The sequence below is a fragment of the Haplochromis burtoni genome, unplaced genomic scaffold (genome assembly GCF_018398535.1).
Source record: "Haplochromis burtoni strain Fernald_Lab_line unplaced genomic scaffold, NCSU_Asbu1 Contig_216, whole genome shotgun sequence".
Lineage (NCBI taxonomy): Eukaryota > Metazoa > Chordata > Actinopteri > Cichliformes > Cichlidae > Haplochromis > Haplochromis burtoni.
The window spans coordinates 505,170-524,905 of NW_024582577.1; the positions used below are offsets into that span (position 1 = coordinate 505,170).

The 19,736-nt window shown below is 40.3% G+C and overlaps 1 protein-coding gene across 2 annotated transcripts in view; it reads left to right on the top strand.

The window, feature by feature from the left end:
• zgc:77784 (uncharacterized protein LOC402947 homolog) overlaps window positions 1-19,736 on the top strand; it is a 74,537-nt gene that overhangs the window by 34,685 nt on the left and 20,116 nt on the right. For both annotated transcript variants that reach the window (XM_005937889.3, XM_005937890.3), the window contains exons 6-11: window positions 2,752-2,879; window positions 6,321-6,445; window positions 8,621-8,792; window positions 9,248-9,453; window positions 14,237-14,318; window positions 14,555-14,720. In XM_005937889.3, the coding sequence (XP_005937951.1) occupies window positions 2,752-2,879; window positions 6,321-6,445; window positions 8,621-8,792; window positions 9,248-9,453; window positions 14,237-14,318; window positions 14,555-14,720 (879 nt within the window). The remainder of the gene's footprint in view (window positions 1-2,751; window positions 2,880-6,320; window positions 6,446-8,620; window positions 8,793-9,247; window positions 9,454-14,236; window positions 14,319-14,554; window positions 14,721-19,736) is intronic.

Below are 19,736 nucleotides of genomic sequence, written 5' to 3' on the forward strand. Positions count from 1 at the left end.
TATCTATCTATCTATCTATCTATCTATCTATCTATCTATCTATCTATCTATCTATCTATCTATCTATCTATCTATCTATCTATCTATCTAGACTAAATACATGACTATTTGGACAATTGCAATTTTTGTAACTATATCTGCACACCACCACAGTGGCTTTTAAATCAAACTATCAAGCTGTGATTGAACTGCAGGTTTTCAGCTTTGATTCAACAGGATTGACAAAAGTACTGAATTAAGTGTTTAGGAATTAAAACTTCTCCAATTTTCAGAGGCTGGATCATTTACTGACAAGCATTTCCATGGCCACATGAGGCCGGCTCTGTTGTTATACCATCAAAAATTAAGCAGTTAAAAGTCCTGGAATTGATTCCAAGTAATGATATTGCATTTGGTATCTTTTCACTGGATCTATCAACATGAGAGCCAAAGAGATGTGTATCCAAGTGAAGGAAGGCAAAGTTTAAAAAAACAAAATAAATCAGAATAAAAGAGACAGCAAAAACTTTAGCAGTGGCCAGATCAACATTCTGCTACATTCTTTAAAAAAAAACTGGCCACCTTAGAAATACTAAATGGACTGAAAGACCGCAGATGGAACTGAAAAATTACTTCCCTGAAAATCCAACTAAATCAAAAGGTAGACTGTCCATGTCAAGTTTGCAATGAGATGCCTTTGTGAATGGAAATACAGAGAACAATAAACCACTGGTTACACTCAACAGGAAGAGCAGCAAGGCCAGATTAGACTCTGAAAAAATTCTTTGGACAGATGAAGCCGAGATGTATCAGAATGACCGGACGAGAAAAGTATGAAGAAGCATACTTTGGCGGTCTGATCCAGCGTACCACATCATCTGTCAAACATGGTGGAGGCAGTGTTAAGGCATAGGCCCGTATACCTGCCAGTGGAAACATCACTAATGTTTACTGATGATGTGAGCGCTGCTAGAAGTAGCAGGATGAATTCTTACGTGTACAGAGATATACTTTCTGCTCAGATTCAGCCAAATGCTGCAAAACTGGTTGGGCCGCACTTCACAGTACAAATGAATACTAGTCTAAAGCATACTGCAAAAACAGCCCAAGAGGTTCTCAAGCCAAAGAAATGGGATAATGTTCAATGGCTAAGTCAGCCATGTGATCCCAATCCAACACAGCGTGCTTTTCAGTTACTGAAGACAGAAACAAAGGCAGAAAGACCCACAAACAAGCAGCGAGTGTAGGCGGCTGCAGGAAAGGCCTGGCAGAGCATCTTAAGGGAGGAAACACAGCGTTTGGCGGTGACCATGAAATCTAGACTTTAGTTTGTCACATTAATTCTGAGCCTCTGAAAAAAGTGGATTTTGTGTAAAAACCAGTTTTAATTCTTGATCAGTTTGTGTTAAACGCCTTGAATTAGTGATGAAAGTCTGTACTTTAGTCACATCTTGTTTCAAAACTTCATAAAAAATGAAAAGACTGAAAGAATTTTATGGAGAGAAGTTTCATGCTTTCTTATGGTAATGGCGCTATAATAATCATTTTTAGCCAAAACTGATAAATAATTCTATTATTTTGAAACTTAACAGCTTAATGACTTAAACAGCAGAGATATGAACTTCACATAAAGAATTTTCACATTTTATGTAGATATAATTTTACTTACTTATTTTCAATTTAGTGAGTTAATGCAGTCCTGCTCCACACTGGCTGCTGCTGTTAGAGTCTTTTACAGATTACAGCTTAATTTGAAGCTTGTGATAGTAGCCACTAAAGGGATGTGTTACTGGAAATGGGGGAAAGCTAACTGGCTTTGACTATTTTCCAACAGTTTCACAAAACTGTGTCAAACATATGGCCCTTGATTTATTAATTATTATATTCTTATATTGAACATGACCTGCACACACTGGGGATTGTAGCAAAATGTGATAGTCGGTAATATTTCATAAATGAATAAATATTCATATTAAGCATGACAAGTCTGTGATTTTTCTGTCAATTGGGAAGTCTTACTTTAAACTTGGTGATCCCTACATAAGCCTGGTGTAAGAGTCTTTATAGAGACATTTTAAAATGCTACTCATATACGTCTCATTAAACGTGTCCATATACTGTATTATCCATTAATGGGAGACCAAATGCTTAAATGTATGTCCTGAACAATTTTGGCAAAACCTGCACAAAAAGCAAAGTCACGGTGACTGCGGTGTAAGAGTTTATTTGTCCACTTGGCAACAGGATGATGAAGATTGTTGTTTCATGTTTGCAAAGAGCCTTTCTGTCTTTCATCTTTTTCCATTTCATGTCTTCCTTTGGTTGCTCACTGATCCATGAAATAAATGGAATTTAAGCAGATTTTACTCTTTGTGTTTCAGTAATTGTACGCCTTGCGTAGACAAAGAGAGTTACACTTACATAATATAAATAATTCTGCTCTGTCTTTATATTTAATCTACTGCCCGTACAAAACCAAGTGAAAAATCCTTCGATGTGTTGAGGTAATCTCATTTCTTTCTAATTGATTTTCATCAGTTTCAGTCATTTTCCTGGAGCCTGTGACAATATCTAAAGCAGATAAGACACATTGTTCCACCGGTTTCAAGATAATGCCACCTGATAGCAAAGAAATCCTTCTAAGGACAAGAAATTCCATTACCCCAAACCACTGGCAGAATTTTTCACTTTGTGGAGATTATTATGGTTACTTATTTATTTATTTTGCTATGCATCCGCCAGATCTTTCATTAACTCGCTTTTTATTCACAGGTTTGAAATCCGCAACGGCAACAACCTCCGTTTGTTCCGCGTGAAAGAGCAGGATGAAGGGACGTATACCTGCACATCAGAGAACAGTGTGGGCAAGACGGAGGCTTCAGCCATGCTGCAGGTGCACGGTGAGAAGCACATCATGCATATTGTATACAAACTCACACACACACATATACACACTCACACACTTAGACATGCATAAAAAAGCTCTCAATTCAGGGCCATTTTCACGTATAAGGTAGAGTCACATGGCAGCTGCATCATGCAAAGCCTGTTCCCACTTGATGTCCAACGCTCACTGTGTTATATCAGTCCCTGTCCAGCGGTGCTGCCAGGAGCTTATGCTAAACCGTATGGATTACGCCATTTGACAGATGTTTGGTAGATGTGTGGGTTAACTCACTGCCAGAGAGCAGTCTCAATATTAATAAGACATGACTCCCCCACCTCCTCTCTTCCTGTCTCTTTATCTCCCTCCTCCCTCCTCGTCCTTTTCACTCACTCGGTGTCTTGGTTTAAATAGTCTCAGACGACTTCATCCGCTAATGCCTTTTTCAGTGTAAATGAAATCCGAACCAAGCGGTTTTCTGTTCACACTTTTCTGTTTTGTTTCTTTGTGCTTTTACATGCTATACTTTCCGTTTAGTTGCTCAGCGTTTCATCCATCTCATTAATTCTCCATCTCTCTCCGTTTCAAACTCTATCATCATTCCGGTCGGCCGGCTCTGTGAGTTCACTTTCCATCTAATTCTTCTCCACAGAAGGGCATTTATGTTGCTCATTTGTCTAGAAAAAAATATTTTCTGTATGACGTTCTTAATGGTTTTTAAAAGCAACTATAAATGCCTAATGGTGTAAATGAGTTCCTCCATTAGGTACTGACATGTTGACAACATGCCTGTTGCTGCAGTCAGGCATTAAGTAAGCCCCAGACACAGTGACTTAATGTACAGCAGATTAAGGACTCCTATCAAACACACATCTGCTGTGTTGAGAAGAGTGTAGCACCATAATTTCTAAATCCTTCTCTCTTTTGCAGCTGGAGGAGTTCAAAATGCAGCTGAAAGGCTTTTAATTATAACTAAACTGAGGCTGAAATAACAACGTATTTGACCTCATCCATTATTACAGAGCACTTAAACTAATATTCTATCATTAGACTTAGTACTAGCAATATGTTTGGTGGAGATGCATCAAGCTTTTGACCATCAAGATCACAATTACCTTGATATTTATTGTGCTTTTGTCAAGCGCCTAATTTGGGTCAAGTTTCAAAAACAGTGTTGCCTACATTTCCCATAATACTCCTCAAATTCCAACTTTTTTATGAATTTGTTTTTTTGTGTAAGCTTCTAATTTTGGCCTTTAGTCAAGATAAGACTGATGGCATCAATACGACATCATTGGGCTTATTTTCTCAATAAATCAGGTCCAGATCAAACTCACCTTCTTATTTCTGCTTTATAAAACCCCAGTAAAGGACACACAGTACTTGCAAAAGGTACCCTTCATGTCTTTATATTTAGCTTTGAAAGAGCCAGATTTTCCTGTAATATTTTGAAAGTGGTCTTGTGCATCAGTTCTCCAGGCTTTCTGAAGGTCATTCAAGGGTTTTCTTTGGACACTGGTTGATTTTTCAATCATTTTCAGCCCAGTCCTTGGAACTGACCAAGAAAGAAGCACCTTAACACTGACCTATGAATCATTTAAGTGCAGAAAAAGACATCAAACTCAAGGAAACCAACAACATGTCTGCACAGAGATTTTGAAGAACCGATTTTAAATAGTATCTTTAGGCACTTTGCTGCTTGCAACCTGCTGCAAAAACACATTACGTCTTGTCATGTCTTTATGTGAATTTAGGAAAAATGGCAAAGATAGCAAAGACTGACAGGCATAAAATAGAATTTTTGCACCAACAAGCTGGCTGGCAACACAGTGCTGGAGATTTAAAAATAGATTTAAACCAGTTGAACTATCATGATTCAGCTAGACAACAGTAACACACAGTTAAATCTCTAATTGGGACATAAAGCCAAGAGCTCATATTCCCAATATCCTTTCTCCCAGACGGACTACTTTGCACCAGCTGCTAGACTTCTAACTAAAACAGGACTTACAGAATTAAAATGATATACATTGCAAATCTTAATCAAAATCTACATAAAGTCTTTAAAATGGTTTAGAGTCACTTTAAGACTCCATGATAAAAAACAGCCACAAGTAGCGCCAAAGTGAATATGAAATAAATAAGAGCAATCTTGTGCTATATGTGACTAACACATCAGATCTGCTGAAAGACATTATAACATCTGAAGAAAGAGAAAAAAAACTTCACAGAAAGATCATCACAACACTATAATGATAAAAGATGTTCTGCGGCTGGGAAAATGCTCTCGGTGAGAATATTAAGACACGACACAGATGACTCAGTTGTCTTGTGTATTGAGCCAAATATGCATTTGTGCGCCCTAATACAAGTGTGTGTGTGTGTGTGTGTTTGTGTGTGCAGCTACATATGCACCATATGCACTATGCAGAGATTTGTAGAGAGGATGCATCCAGGCTAGAGAAGCTTCCCATTTGGTGGGAAGTGAGAGCCAATTATTCAGGCGGGGGCAGAATGCAGTGGTCAGTGTAAATCTACAGAGGATGTGATGATGTGGATAACATGGTGATCTGACCCAAGCTGGAAATTGGCAGCTCTTCTCAGACCTTTCCCAAAATAACTCAGTAAATGTCATCAGAATGACGCTGGCTTTTGCTGCCATGATTTTCTTTCATCCCCGCCCCCCATTTTTTCTCTTTAAGAGGACATGGAGGTGATTTTTCTCATTAAGGACGAGAGGGCGATGATGATGAGTATGTAGCAACAGATCAAAAAACTCAGAAGGTCAAAGAAAAGACTCTTAAATCTCACTCGTTAACAGCTAACGAGCGCTTTATCGATCCAGCTCGGGGTTAACAGCGGTTTTGGAAAATAACTAAACCGAGAGACGTTCAGTATTTCAATATCATTACGTTTTATAGATCCACTTTATTATATTACTTTATTTTACTTCACTACATTTACTTGGCAACTGTTTGCTTCCTTCCTGCTTCATTAAGCAACTTAGGTCTTCAGAGAGTTCCTCTTTGGCAGTTTCTCATCCTGGCTTCCAAATCGAATATATATTTAAAACTGGTTCAAGCAGCTACAACTGCTTAGAAGCAGTTTGTTTGCTGCTGTGAAAATAATGTGCCGAATACAGCGAATCAGCAAGTATGCGCCCTTATGGATGGCACAAAGAGTAAGAAACTACCATTTTGCTGTGTTTGCATTCCTAAGGAAAAGGGGGAAGTAAAGAAATATCGTTGCTATAGTGTTGGCGTCTTTAAAATGGTTTGCCATATTGGATTCAGAATGGTTCCTTCCCATTCAAATTAAATGAACACTTTCCCACTGATAAATTATAGAGGAGAAAATTGGGTTGGCTTTTCAGCAAAAAGGGAGCGTTCATAAAGCAGGCCATTTCATGCACAAGTATGACTTTTAATGGGTGGTCACACTCCTCCTTCTCTTCCAGTACCACCTCAGATTGCTACAAAGCCCCGAGACCAGATTGCCACCCAGGGGAGGAGCATCACCTTCCAATGTGGCACCACGGGAAACCCTCCACCTGCCATCTTCTGGCAGAAAGAGGGCAGCCAGGTAAGAGGCTGGAGCAAAGCACAAGGCGCTCTCTAATGCTAAATACTGCAGCAACAGAGACATCCAGGACACCAAATGAGTGAATATAAATACATTTGCTCCCCTAACAAGCCCGGGCTTGCTCTTCATGAGCACTTGGCGCATTCTTTGTAAACTTTACTTCAAGTATTCTTTATCACATCAATAGTCAAGAGTTTCACACCTTCTTTGTTTAAAAGGCGAGAACGACTCACCACAATGTGAGCAGGTTTTTTTGTCTGATTTAATCTTACTTTTTCTGACACCTCTTTTTTAGAGTTGCCCACACTGATCAAGACACATTTTTCCAGGCGAAATAAGCGAGAGGCGAGCGAGATAATGCAGCACATTTGCATTTGGCTCAGAGATATGCGCAGAGACAAAGTGTTGGAAGACATTGCGTTGGCGAGAAATCTTTCTCCTGTTTGCGTGCCACTCTGGCTTTGGGGGAGTCGACAGGAGAGGGAAGAGAAAGTAGAAGAGACTGAAAGAGGGCTTCCAGGAAGCACACCAGGTGTGGAAATTGCTTCTTCAGGCCAGGATTGCAGACGAATGCTGCCCTCCTTCCACATTATTCCTGACCACAAATGCCATGTTGCTTAATGGCAGCTGGGTTCACTGACTCAGGAGTGGAGGAGAAGCTTCAGGTGTTTTCAGAAAGGTTCCACAGAGCAAACAGGAAGTTGAGCTACTGATTTTGTGAATAAGCTTCAGTCGGCAGGATAGGTTGATGCCTTGCTTGGCTGTTTGTAGGGCTTTTTGCTGTATATGTGGGATTATCTGTAGCCTTATAACCTCGGTCCCTCCACTGGAGTCTAAGCCTCTTAGAGGAATGAAATGGATGGCTGAATGGATTGATGCATCCCTCCCCCTTGTTCCCATCTATCTCACTTACAGGAAAACAAGATGGGATAGCTATAAAATGTCAGTTTCACAGGCATCATCCCCCCCCAAAAAACAACACAACAACCAGAGTCTTTCAGGGTTTTTTCTTTTTTCAAATGTGAGATTATCATTAGAAGTTAATAGTTTGAGCCCCGGATTCGGGTGAAAACATGTAAAATAATGTGTCAAAACTAATTTGACAACAGTTTTACTTTAATGATTTATTAATTCTTTACACAATTCATCAACTAAAAGTAAGGATCCACAGCTCATCTCTGGGAGGATGTAATTAATGGAAGACGTACTAATTAGCAGTAAAAGTACAAGCAGAGCTGAGTCTGATGGGAATGTCATTAGCTTTGCAGGTTTTTATTCATTAGGCACGGCGACAAATTTCATTTTGATCTTATGGTGGTGTTGCATGAGAAGTTACAGGATCACCAAATAATAATAACTAATCTGGAGCTGCACATGAATATCTGTAATATTTTTCAGGGACTTGAGTCCATGAGTTATTCTTTTAAGGTGGGATCATAAATTTAAAAAAAAAGGACTTATAATAATACAGAGAAAACACCAACAATCCGATGACCCCCCCCTATGAGCAAACACTTGGTGACCATGGGAAGGTGAAGCTCTTAAATCTTACCTGACTTAAATGTGGCCAGTGCTCCACTTCAAGGTCACCTCCATCAGCACCTCTGGGACACTTTCAAATGTGCTGCTATTTTTAGAGTTCTCCAAAATCTAAAACGTGGAGCGATATAAGTCCTGATGTGTCCAAGCCTGAATGTGGTGCACAGGGTGAGGAGTGGGATATCAGTGTGTGTGGGTTTTTTTTAAACTTTTTTGGCAATGTTAGTGAGGTTGTCCTGGAGTGTATGAGAAGAACATTGGCAAAAGAAAAATCTGAACTGCAGTACATGCTTTTGTGCATGACTCAAAGAGAAAGAATGAAGCTTCCACAGACTGATCTAAAAATAAAACATATGCTTTTGATGAGTGGATTTCTGGGAATTTGTGATTGCGGCTGAACATAGCCTTTTAAATATGACGCTTTGGCTTTGTTTTTCAGTTTTATTTGGGTCCACATTAAAGTTTTCCTTAGACACAACCAGCCATTTCAAACAGCCAATTTGAGCTGCAGGAAATTGCGACTGAAATTGTTCTAGTCCTATTTCCTTTTCTATAAACGTACTCAAATAGCTGAGGTAAATGATTTGACAATAAAAACATTGATTTACTTTTTGCTGCATGCATTTTTCTGTTTAGATGTTGTTGTTCCCCGGCCAGCCGCCTTCCCAGTCTGGTCGTTACTCTGTTTCCATGAATGGAGAGCTGACCATCACAGATGTCCACCCTGAGGACTCGGGCTTTTATATCTGCCAGGCCATCAGTGTAGCAGGAAGTGTTCTGACCAAGGCACTGCTGGAGGTGGAGGGAGGTAAGACCTCAATAGGTACAGTTACTTTTAAACCTGAGGGGTTGATTCTTTGTTCTGCACCATCAGCTAATGAGGGGAAAACATATTAATTACTTAGTAGGTGCACAACAATGAGGCCCATGCAGACAGAGACGGTGCGCAGTTAGAGACCCCATGCTGGATGAGCAATGAATTGAAGGCTTAATGTTTTCCCACAGGCAGCTTGTAAGCACCAGATTTAAGCTTTCTTTTACTCCTTATACAGCCTATTGTTTTCTGCTTACTAAGCATCTTAAGTATTTTTACCCTTTGCCCTCCAGCTCCTGGCGACTTTATAAAGCCGTCCTTCCTGCAGACCTTTTATATGCCTTCCTAATGTTATCTGTCCGTCTTGACTTTTCTGCACTGTGATCTAATTGGAACAAGGATATCACCCCTAACATAATACTCCGCCTCTTCTTCACTCAAACTGGCAGGTCCTTCAGGTCGTATCCCGCCAATCATTCGCCAAGGCCCAGCCAATCAGACCGTATCTCGGGGTGCAACGGCACAGCTCTATTGCCGTGTAAATGGAGGTACCTCAGTCGAGATTTCATGGGAGAAGGACGGAGAGAGACTTCAGGGAAATACACCTCGACTGACCTTGATGGAAAATGGCACGTTGCAAATCGCAGACGTAAAGGTGTGTATGTGTTTGGGTGTGTGCGGATGAGGCATTTGTTGGAAAGGGCACGTAACAAGCGACTTCTGAAAGGCAGTTGCTCTTAAATGGAAGGAGCGGAAGGAAAGACGGAGTGTGCACGGAAAGATGGAAATTATATATAAAAAAAAACTGTGGAGAATAAAATACCTGTGTGATCTCTGACCGTCTGTCACCTTCCCCGCAGCCCTCATAGTAACCCATTTCTTCCTCATTTCCATCAGCAATTCCATTTCTGTTTGTAAAATTAAAGTGAGTCTGAGTTAAAAAGACCAATCTCTCTAAGGCGGTGCGTATCTCTCCAGTGTAATTATGTGCTCATGCGGTGTGTAATTGTAATGTTAATGAAGGTGCTTGTTTGTAAATGCTAATGTGTTCTGCTTTGATGGAAGAGCAGTCAGAAACCCCTTTGTGCAATAACCCCACCTGGAGGTCAGCGAGCCTGTGCAGGACAGAGCAAAGGCAGCATCATTTACATTAATTGACTGGCGATAGATGATTCATCATCTAACCGGCTTTTAATTAAATCTCCTGGCTGGAATGTGCTTATTCACGTCCTCCTTCATCCTTTTTCTCAGCAGTGGTGCTCAGCTAACTTGGAGCATTAAGGTTTGGTCCGGTGCACCGCTGAGGCAGGGGAAATCTGCCATGCCAATGTGCTCAATGGAACAGAAGAGATGCATTAGTGTGGCATCAAGGGGTTGACAAAGGGGGAAAAAATGGGGACACGGAGATGATGAGTGAGGGACTAAATATATTTGCCCTGCTGCTGCCCAACCCACCATCAATATTTTAGCTGTAGTTGGAGTCATCTGAAGAAGTTCACCTGCCCACAAGCTGTGCGGTCTGTCAGCCAGAGGTCAACACTGCGGTGGATGATCTCATACGGTCTGAGGATAGTTCCAGCAGACTGGCTCTCAGCCAGGACACGGCCAGAGCGAACAGCAAGCGTATCAGTGAAGCATGCAGGCACATACTGTACACTTCATAACATAAAAAGAAGGTCGGGTGGGGCGTAGTGTCGCTCGGTGACAGTTGCTTAATGTGGATGGAGTGTGCGTGGCTTGCATTTAATTGCACAAACATGGCTGCTTAATTGGGTCCAGTTTCACCTGGAGCTTAAAGGTATAAGTGCCAATTTTTACATTTTTTAAAATATTTTTTAAAACGTGTTTTTGCTTTTTTGTAGCAAACCTTTAAATATGCCTTTTGAATAATTTATTGAAGCGTAGGAGCTTAAAGCTGAACAACAGTTGCAAGCAGGTCTAGCATTTTAAATTTGTCAGCGGCATTATCGTATTTTTATCTTAACAATAATTCAAATGTCTGTGCGTGCTGTGAGAAAGGCTGGCTCTTGTGACGGAGCTGAAATTTATTAAAATTATCACCTTATTCTGCAGCTGCACTCAACTCTGAAGATAATCTTTTTTTGGGTGTCTTTCACTGTGTTAACTGTGCTGGTTGCGTCTCACTGCTCTCATCAGCATCTCCCACTCGTTGTCAGTGAAAATGCACCAAATGGCAGACACCTCCAAATAAGCGTTGATGTGCTACGTAACCGATGGTTGCAGACATCACAGAGAAGCGTGTTGTATGCGTTTATAATGTCATCGCTAATATAACGACACGTATGAGTTGTTTACTGCTCGCTTCTTATTTAAATGCTTTTGCTGGCTGAAGTGAGACACTTAATAGTTTCCTCACAAAAATGTCCAAAACAACTGATAGAAAGATCTGCATTTATATTTTGGTACTAATTAGACTCTAGCACAATTGCTGTAATGATTTCCAGCGGAGGGTCAGCTCACCTCGCAGAAAAACAGCACATTATGTGAGAAATACAGCATTAACAATGAAAGAATAATTATCTGGGTTTAAATGAAGCAGCCCTCTCAAGGACATTAATATTCTGTGTATAATTATAAAACTGCTCTTCACAGAGCATCGAATGGACATCATTATGAAATTTCAGTCAGGCAACTATCATTTGCAATAAATTATTGCATCAACTGAAAGAGCATATAAGTGGGCAGTTGGGGTCACCCAGGAAGTCCCGGAGACCGTGGTTTCTGCGGTTTTCGCTCATTCTTTAGTTTAGCTTTCAATCACTTTGGTTTTTGTTCGCTGTTTGGTCAGATTTAGGCACCATCCTCTTGATCAGACTTAGGAACTGTTTGTGTTAAAAGCTCTCTGCTTGTATCGCAGGACTGAAGCCAAAGAAGAAAAAAGACTGCAGCGGTTTTGACTATCTGGCAGCATTTAACATCGTAGGAGTTACAGTGATCACACTGCTCAGTAAAAACTCTTGCTAACATCTATTAATCCTAAATAAATACATCCTACATAAGATATCTTGTTATTCTGATGTCATCAGAATTTAATCACAGTCTTTTAATAGTTGATGTTGGACACAACACAGCATATAATGCTTCTTTTGGCTGCTCCCTTATTCACAAGGGGTCATCACAGCAGGTAGCTCAGCATGTTTGATTTGGTGGATTCTAATGACAGATGCCCTTCCCCACAAGGATTTGTGCCTCCACCCAAAATCAGATCACAGATCTTTAACTTGGTTGGCAGATGCATACTGCACTGAGCCAATGCACAAGCAATATATAATTAATCACTGCTATTTTCATCACATAAGCAAATAAACACTATTACACCAATAACAATCACTGTAGCCATTATTTATGATCATTTTGTTGTGATGCAAAACTATTAATTGCTAAAGTTGTTCTAATTAAAGCTAAAGCTACTTTCAGCTGCTCCCTCATTTGTAAGGGGTCGCCACAGCGGGTAGTTCTGCATGTTTGATTTGGCAGATTTTCCCGCCAGATGCTCGTCTTGATGCGGCCCCAAAGAGAGACACAGCAACACATTAACTAAAGTTGTTTAAACTCTCGATTTATTAGCTATTAAGAACTAATGCTTTCTCAAGTGAGAGATGGCTAAATATTTACTGCTCAATAACACTCAAGTTGCACATCAACTCTTGATGAATTAAATATTCAAGGTAAAAATTGTTACTGACATAAAATGTTTAGCAAATTCAGTGTAAGGTTTATGCCATCAAAATCATTCTTTGTATGTTTCTGTAATAGTTAGTCTGCCAGAACACACAAATTGACATTTTGCTAAAATATAATTACCATAATAATCTAATAATTTGTTTGTTTTTTTCAAAAAGGAGAAAATTATAGGAAAGCACATTGCTATTTATTGCTTAAAATGCAAAATTACATTTATTCATTTTATTCATGAAGAGAAAAAATATATTTATAGTGGCTGAATGTTACTTTTGATTAATTTTTGATTTTGCTGGCTCAAATTTGGTAAATTAGATTCGAAATCGCATCAAAGTTAAAACTGTTTAAGTCTTTCCTTTTAAGCTGTGATGAGTTAGATAAAGAGAGGTCACTTGGAAAAAAATGAACATGATTTATTAAGATACAGAATTTGATTAACAAGCTGTTTGGCGATTAGACTCTGATAAACCATCACAGCAGGATGGTTTATCCGAACAATGATAGGAATTATGATAGGACTCCACTAGAGTATAGCTGAGGGTGAAGATGAAGATGGAGGCGTGGATGGGGCGCTGAGTGACCAGGGTGAGGCAGAGATGGGGGAGGAGGAGGTGGGCTGCAAGGGCCTGAAAGGCAGAGTGACAGAAGATCGCTGAGATTTAAAGTACGCTGACAGAGACATGATTGGCTCTTAAGAGACATGCAAGAAAATGATTGGACTAGATGGACTATAGCGATGCTGGCATTGAATTTGACACTGTGGGAAAGAGGAAGTGATGTAATAGACCCAGGAAAGCAGGCAGATGAGTGATCACTGATATTACTCACACATAAGCTTCATTATAATGTTACATTCCCCTAAAAAGGTAAAGTTACAAAAAAAAGTGTTGATGAAAGAGAGATGAAGGCAAAATATGAAAGTAAAGCTTTTGATTAATAATTAAACAGACAGAGATGGACGAGCTGCTATCCAACTCAAAAGAAGAGAAACATAGCAAAGCCCAGGAGTCACTAAACAAAAGCACAAATTAAAAAGGTTAATGACCAACAACACAAACAGCTCACGAGCTTCAGAACCAAAAAAGCCTCTCTAGCACTGGAGCTCTCTTCTCTCTGGTCTTAAGTACTTTGGCTCAATAGCTGAGTAGAGTCAGTTGCACGAAAGTGGGTGGCATCAACTACTGAAGAAAGAACAAGACACAGCGCCAAGGTCAAAATCACAGCAGGCCCGTAGCAACAGTTAGAGCGTGCTGTCTGCAAGCTCCTCGCTCCCTGCAGTATTTACATGTAGCAACAGGGCAGAGATGAGTATGAATCACCCTTGGAGCTTACAGGTGGATGTTGGGGTGGTGAAGGGGTTGAAAGAGCAGGTAATGATGCGGGGTAGCAGCAGTGACACGCTACATTTACAGCTTAAACAAACCAATAAGGGAGGATGAGTTTGGTGTGTGATGTATGAAAAGCTGTGCAACTCAAGCTGCCTGAACTAGCTTGCAGGCTTAGCTTCTTTATTTTTGATTTACTTCACTACTGCTGTGGTGGATGCTATGGCTAGCTCATGCCTTATAGAACTTCTTCTATGTATAAAACTGCTTTTTGACATGTCGTAAAAGTCTAGTGGAGTAGAAGCATAAAATGAAAATTAGCAGAAATTGCTGAAAAAGTGAAAGTGTTTGTCGCATTTATTGTGTCATTTTTTTTCAAGTCTGTCTCAAATGCTGACTGCTGTTTAACAGGACACGGACTCGGGTATGTACACGTGCGTGGTTTCCAGCACCACAGGAGAGTCGAGCTGGAGTGGGATGTTGACTGTCAGAGGTACTTAGACTGAAACTCGCCACAGTCTCTCTGTCTGTTACACTTCACACTCTGTCACTCCTCAACTACACCTCCTTTCCCAAGAAACTACTTAGTCTGCCAGTGTTCTTCATAGGAGCACAATCTGTAGCTTCCACAAGACAAAGTACAGTTTGAGATAAAATGTTAATCAAACTTAGCCCACTGATATGATGTAATTATGTTTTTTTTGTGTGTGTGTGTTTCTGTAATGAAAGATGGAGGTTCTTCAGTGTCCAGAGCTTCTGAGTTCATCCAGCTTCCAGGACCTCCACAGAAGCCTGTCATAACAGAGGTGACCAAAAACACAGTCACCCTCACCTGGCAATCCAATCCCCATGAAGGCGGGGCCGCTGTCACCTCCTACATTATCGAAGCCTTCAGGTGAGTTTTCAAAACAGGAGCATACTTTAGTTTTTCAGTCTTTTGTGGACTTGTCTCAGTTTATCTGAAATTTCTAGATCACAGCAAATACAGGCTAACTATCCATCCATCCATCATCCATCCATCCATCATCCATCCATCCATCCATCCATCCATCCATCAATCCCTCCACATTAAACTAAATGCAAAAACAAAGCTCTGGTCAAATGTAAAACACGACAAAGCTTTTTAAAAATGTGTTATAGTAGTAAAGCTTATTAATAACTTTTTGCTTTGCTGTACATAGATTTAAACCCTTAATAATGGTGAATTTCCTCTGCTTAACCATTTCCACTCTCAGATCTTCTTCTTCTTGTCTCACAGACATTGTCTCTATTTGTACCCATCCCTAAATCTGGTCTGAAAAGAAACATGACTGACCAAAGTCTCTCATCATGGGTTAGATTTTCTAAAACCTCAAATCAGAGGAAAGGCAGAAATCTTTTTCACACTCAGTCCTCTTTGAAAAAAAAAACTGCTGAAAGGTTTTTATGCTTTTTGATGATGTTGGGGTTTTTTGTCCAGTAATGGTCACATGTTGACTTGCTGAGGTCAGGTCTATATTGAGTCAGAATGTCATTAATAGAAGATGAAGAAAGACCATGAAAAACTACTGGTGCTACCAGACGCTTTAACAAGTGTAACTGGTGAAATGTGTTTTAAAGCTCTAAATCCTTATACTGGTAGCTTTGCCTCTGCACTCCACTATAATGGATTATAGTGGTAGAAATACAGACTTTCAGCTTTAATTCAAAAGGTTTCACAAAAACTGTTTAGTAGTTACAGACATTTTCATATATAGAGTCCCCAATTTTCAGAGGCACACGATTAACTGCACTGACGAGCAGTTTTGTGGCAAAGTGAGGCCTGTTCCCTTGTTACTTCGTGGCAAATGAAGTCATGTGAAGTTCATTAAAAGTGTAATTATATTTGTATTTTCTACATTTTGGCTGTAATTTTGATTATGAGGCCTGAAGAGATTTTAGTGCAAGTTAAGGCTATTACTGGATGGAACCCCACCCCCACCCACCCAAAATAAACCAATTAGAGACAGCAAAAACTTTCGGAGTGCCCAAATCCACTTCTTTTTCTTACGGCTGCTTCCTTTCGAGGTTGTCACAGCAGATAATCTCCCTCCCTGTCCCCAACAGCGCTCTGCATGTCCGTTTTACTGCATGCATAAATCTTCTTTGTGGTCTTCCTCTTCCTCCTGCATGATAGCTCCATATGCAACATCCTTTGTCAAATATATCCATTATTCCCCTCTGCACATGTCCAAACCATCTGAGCATTGCCCCTCTAACTTTGTCTTCCAACCGCTGAGGTGAGCCGAGCTGTCCCTCTGATGTACTCACTTGTCATCCCAGTCACGCCTAAGAAAAATCAACTATGCCACCTCCAGCTTGGCCTCCTGTCTCCAAATCATACATCATAGACGGTCTTATTACCATCTTGTTAACCTTCCCTTTTACACTTGCTGCTATCCATCTGTCACAAATCACTAAAGACAGCTAAAATGAGTGATGACAGAATTATTTCCATGGTTAAGAAAAAACAAAAACAAATTACAAACACTTTCGATGTGGTAGCTTTATCATTGCTGACAACCAAAAGACGCTTTCATGAATGGAAATACAAAATTTACAACAAGGTTCAAGCCAGAGGTTAGACTGAATATTTAAAAAGACTACAAACCTTTCTAAGAAATTCAAATGAACCAGAATGAGGGGAAAAGAAAAAAATTGCAAAAGAGAGAACAGGTCACGATCCGGCGTGACATCACCTGTCAAACATAGTGGAGGCAATGTCATGGGCGTGTATGGCTAACAGTGAAACTGGATCACTGATGTTTATTGATGATGTGACTGCTGACCAAAGTAGCAGGATGAATACAGGTGATGGACACAGGGCTATACTCTGTGCTCAGATTCAGGCAAATTCAAATGGAGAAATGGGAAACTCTTCAATGGCAGAGAGACCCACAAACAAGGACAAACTGAAAGGAGCTGCAGTAGAACACATATTATTTTGGTTTTTGAATTTTATCTACTTAATTTATTTATTACCGTAATATACTGTCTTCCTGACTTAAAGTTAAACAGGCAGCCTCGACTTAACTTTCCACCCTTGATAAAGGTCTCACTGTCTGACTGACTCTTCCCAGATAATGAAGTCTTCTTCATTTAGACTCATTAGACTTTGGAAATGACTCATCTCTGCCTGAGGGAGAGACACTTCTGTTACCACACGTTGCAAAGTGAAACCCACCACATCAGTGTTTAGCCGCGGCTTTTCCGAGGAGAGCCATAGCAGCCCTAACAACCAACTAGAGTCCTGAGCGAGACAGGGAGAGTGAAAGAGGAGACAATTACTGCAGTGGTCAGCTTGGCAGCTCTGTCCTGTCCTGGGGCAATGGCAGGAGGGGATGTGAGCCGAGCTGGAAGTTCACTCATTATAGAAACAGGACGGGGGGTACAGAAAAAGTGTATAGACACAAACATGCACGCTCACGAGCACGCATATATTTCTTTCTGTGCAGGCAGAAAGCTCAGTCTGGCACACTTGCACACAGAGCTGATAAAAATCCATTCAGTGCTACACGCTCCAACTCCAATGAGTTGTTTGTTTTTGTGGATCAGAAGGAACAAAGAAAGAAACACTTTTATGATTGCAGTATGCCTTTTTATACCAAACATAGCAAGAGTTATGTTTTTGATTTTAAAAGGGAGGCAGTCTAGATGGAGTATTTACTACATAAATGTAGCAGTTACATTTTCCTTTTTCACTGAAAACAAAACCACAAAAAAAGGTTTAAAAAAAGAAATGCGAGTCTTAAATGGCAAAACTGTTTCTCTGGAGAACATTTGTTGAGAAAAAAGGCACAGAAGAAAGGAGAAAAAGCTGTGACCTGCTTGATGTAATTGCCTCGCCATTTCCTCCTCCATGGAGTTGAGGAAAATGTTAAACTGCACTCATGCTGCTTGATAGTGCCCGTACCTGCACAGCATAAAGCTGTTGTATCCTCGCCGGGCTCATTCAGTAGTCATCATTATAACCTGCTGCAATTAAAGACGGAATAAAACTTTGTTAGCAAGCTGAGAGAAGCAGCTATGAGGGGTTTTTTTCTTCCAATGAACAGAAACTCGTGAATCCAAGAAGCGACTGGTGATTTCTTTAATTTGTTTGCTCATTCAACAGAGGCTGCTGAAACATTTCTTGTTCACGTGCCTGCTGAGCGTCAAGCGAGAAGATTGATATCTGTTCATTTAATATGGGGCTGCAGCCAGAAGAAGATTAGCACTGATTTGCGTTAAGACTGTGGTGTCAGTTTTCTATTTTAGTTTTCTTTTTAGGAGATTAGAAGAAATTATTCACTGTTTTCCATTTTAAATATCACAGGGAGAGGGGGGTTGGAGCCTGTCCCAGCTGTCATTGGGTGATAGTCGGGGTACTCCCTGGGTAGTCTATCATGGGATTAAAATACAGACACAGACAACCCTTCACAGCCATACTTGCAGCCAAGTTTTATTCACCGATTAACCTAACACGTGTGTCATTTTACTGTGGGAGGAAGCTGGGGTAAGCACATGCAAACCACACAGATTCAAACACAGAACCGCTTTGCTGTGAGCCATCAGTGCTAACCACTGCAGCACTGTAAAGAAATGCACTTAAGATCCCATGTTGCCTTCAGAACTGCCTTAATTCTTCATGGCAGAGATTGAACCCGATGCTGGGAACATTCCTCTGAGATTTTGGTTGACATGATAGCGTCACACAGTCACTGCGGAATAAATCTCCTGTTGGGTAGTGACAGTACTCAGGCAGGCTGTGGTGTTTAAACAATGTTCAGTTGGTACTAAGGGGCCACAAGCAGCAGCCTGAACCATTGATACAGTACAAGGCAGGATGATCAGTCCTGTCATGATGTTTATGTAAAATTCTGTCTCTACCATCCAAATGTTGCAGGAGAAACTGAGCCCCAGACAACACTTATCTACTCATTTTGTCCACTTTAATTTCCTGTTTTTTTAGCAGTAGTGGAACCTGCTGTGGTCTTCTGCTGCTGCAGCTAATCTGCTTCAATGTTCAGAGAGGCACTTCTGCATGGTTGTAACTTGTAACAAGTGTTTATTTGAGTTAGTGTTGGCACCCTGGCTGTTATCCTGTGATCTCTGACATCAGCAAGATATTTTCGCGTAGAGAACTGCCGCTTACTAGATATTTTATCTTCTTCAGACCATTCCCTGAAAAACAATAGTAATCCCAGCTCGTCTGGCACCAACAAGCATACGATATTTAAGGTCACTTATATCACCTTTCTTCCTCATTCTCTTGTTTGGCTTGAACCTTAGCACATCATCTCGACCTTATCTCCATGCAGAACAGCTTTTACTTACTGCTTTGTGATTGGCTAATTGGATATTTTTAAGAAAAGGTGTACTTAATAAAATAAGTGTATCTAAAGTATATCTAAAAAAATAGATATGAAACTGCTTAAAAGAGATTTAACTTATTTTTTTTGCATTTTTGTAATTTTTTTTTCTTCTGACAAAATAATTTACCATTTAATTAAGAAGAGAAAAAAACAGCTATGGCTCATATTTATAGCTTTCTTTCTCCGGGTAATTTCTATTCTTGCTTTGAGATATCACACTTCATTTTCTTATGCTCGCAAGATTAAAAAATGTATTTACCCCTTAATGAGGGTGACTACCGTAACTGCAGTTGCCGTATTTCCTAAGTATGCAAAATTCAGATCTCTCCTGACATCTCTCCTGGCTGCTCTACTTTCATCTGTCTGTGCAATTAGGGCATGAGCAGAAGAGCTGTGATCAAGCCTATTACCTTGTTATCTCATGGTAACACGACAGATAACGAGAGAGAAAAGAAGCATCTCTTGAAGCTGTTTATTGTAGTCCTCGCGCCAACTTTACATGCAGTTATCCGAACTCTTTCAGGCAGCAAACACGCTCC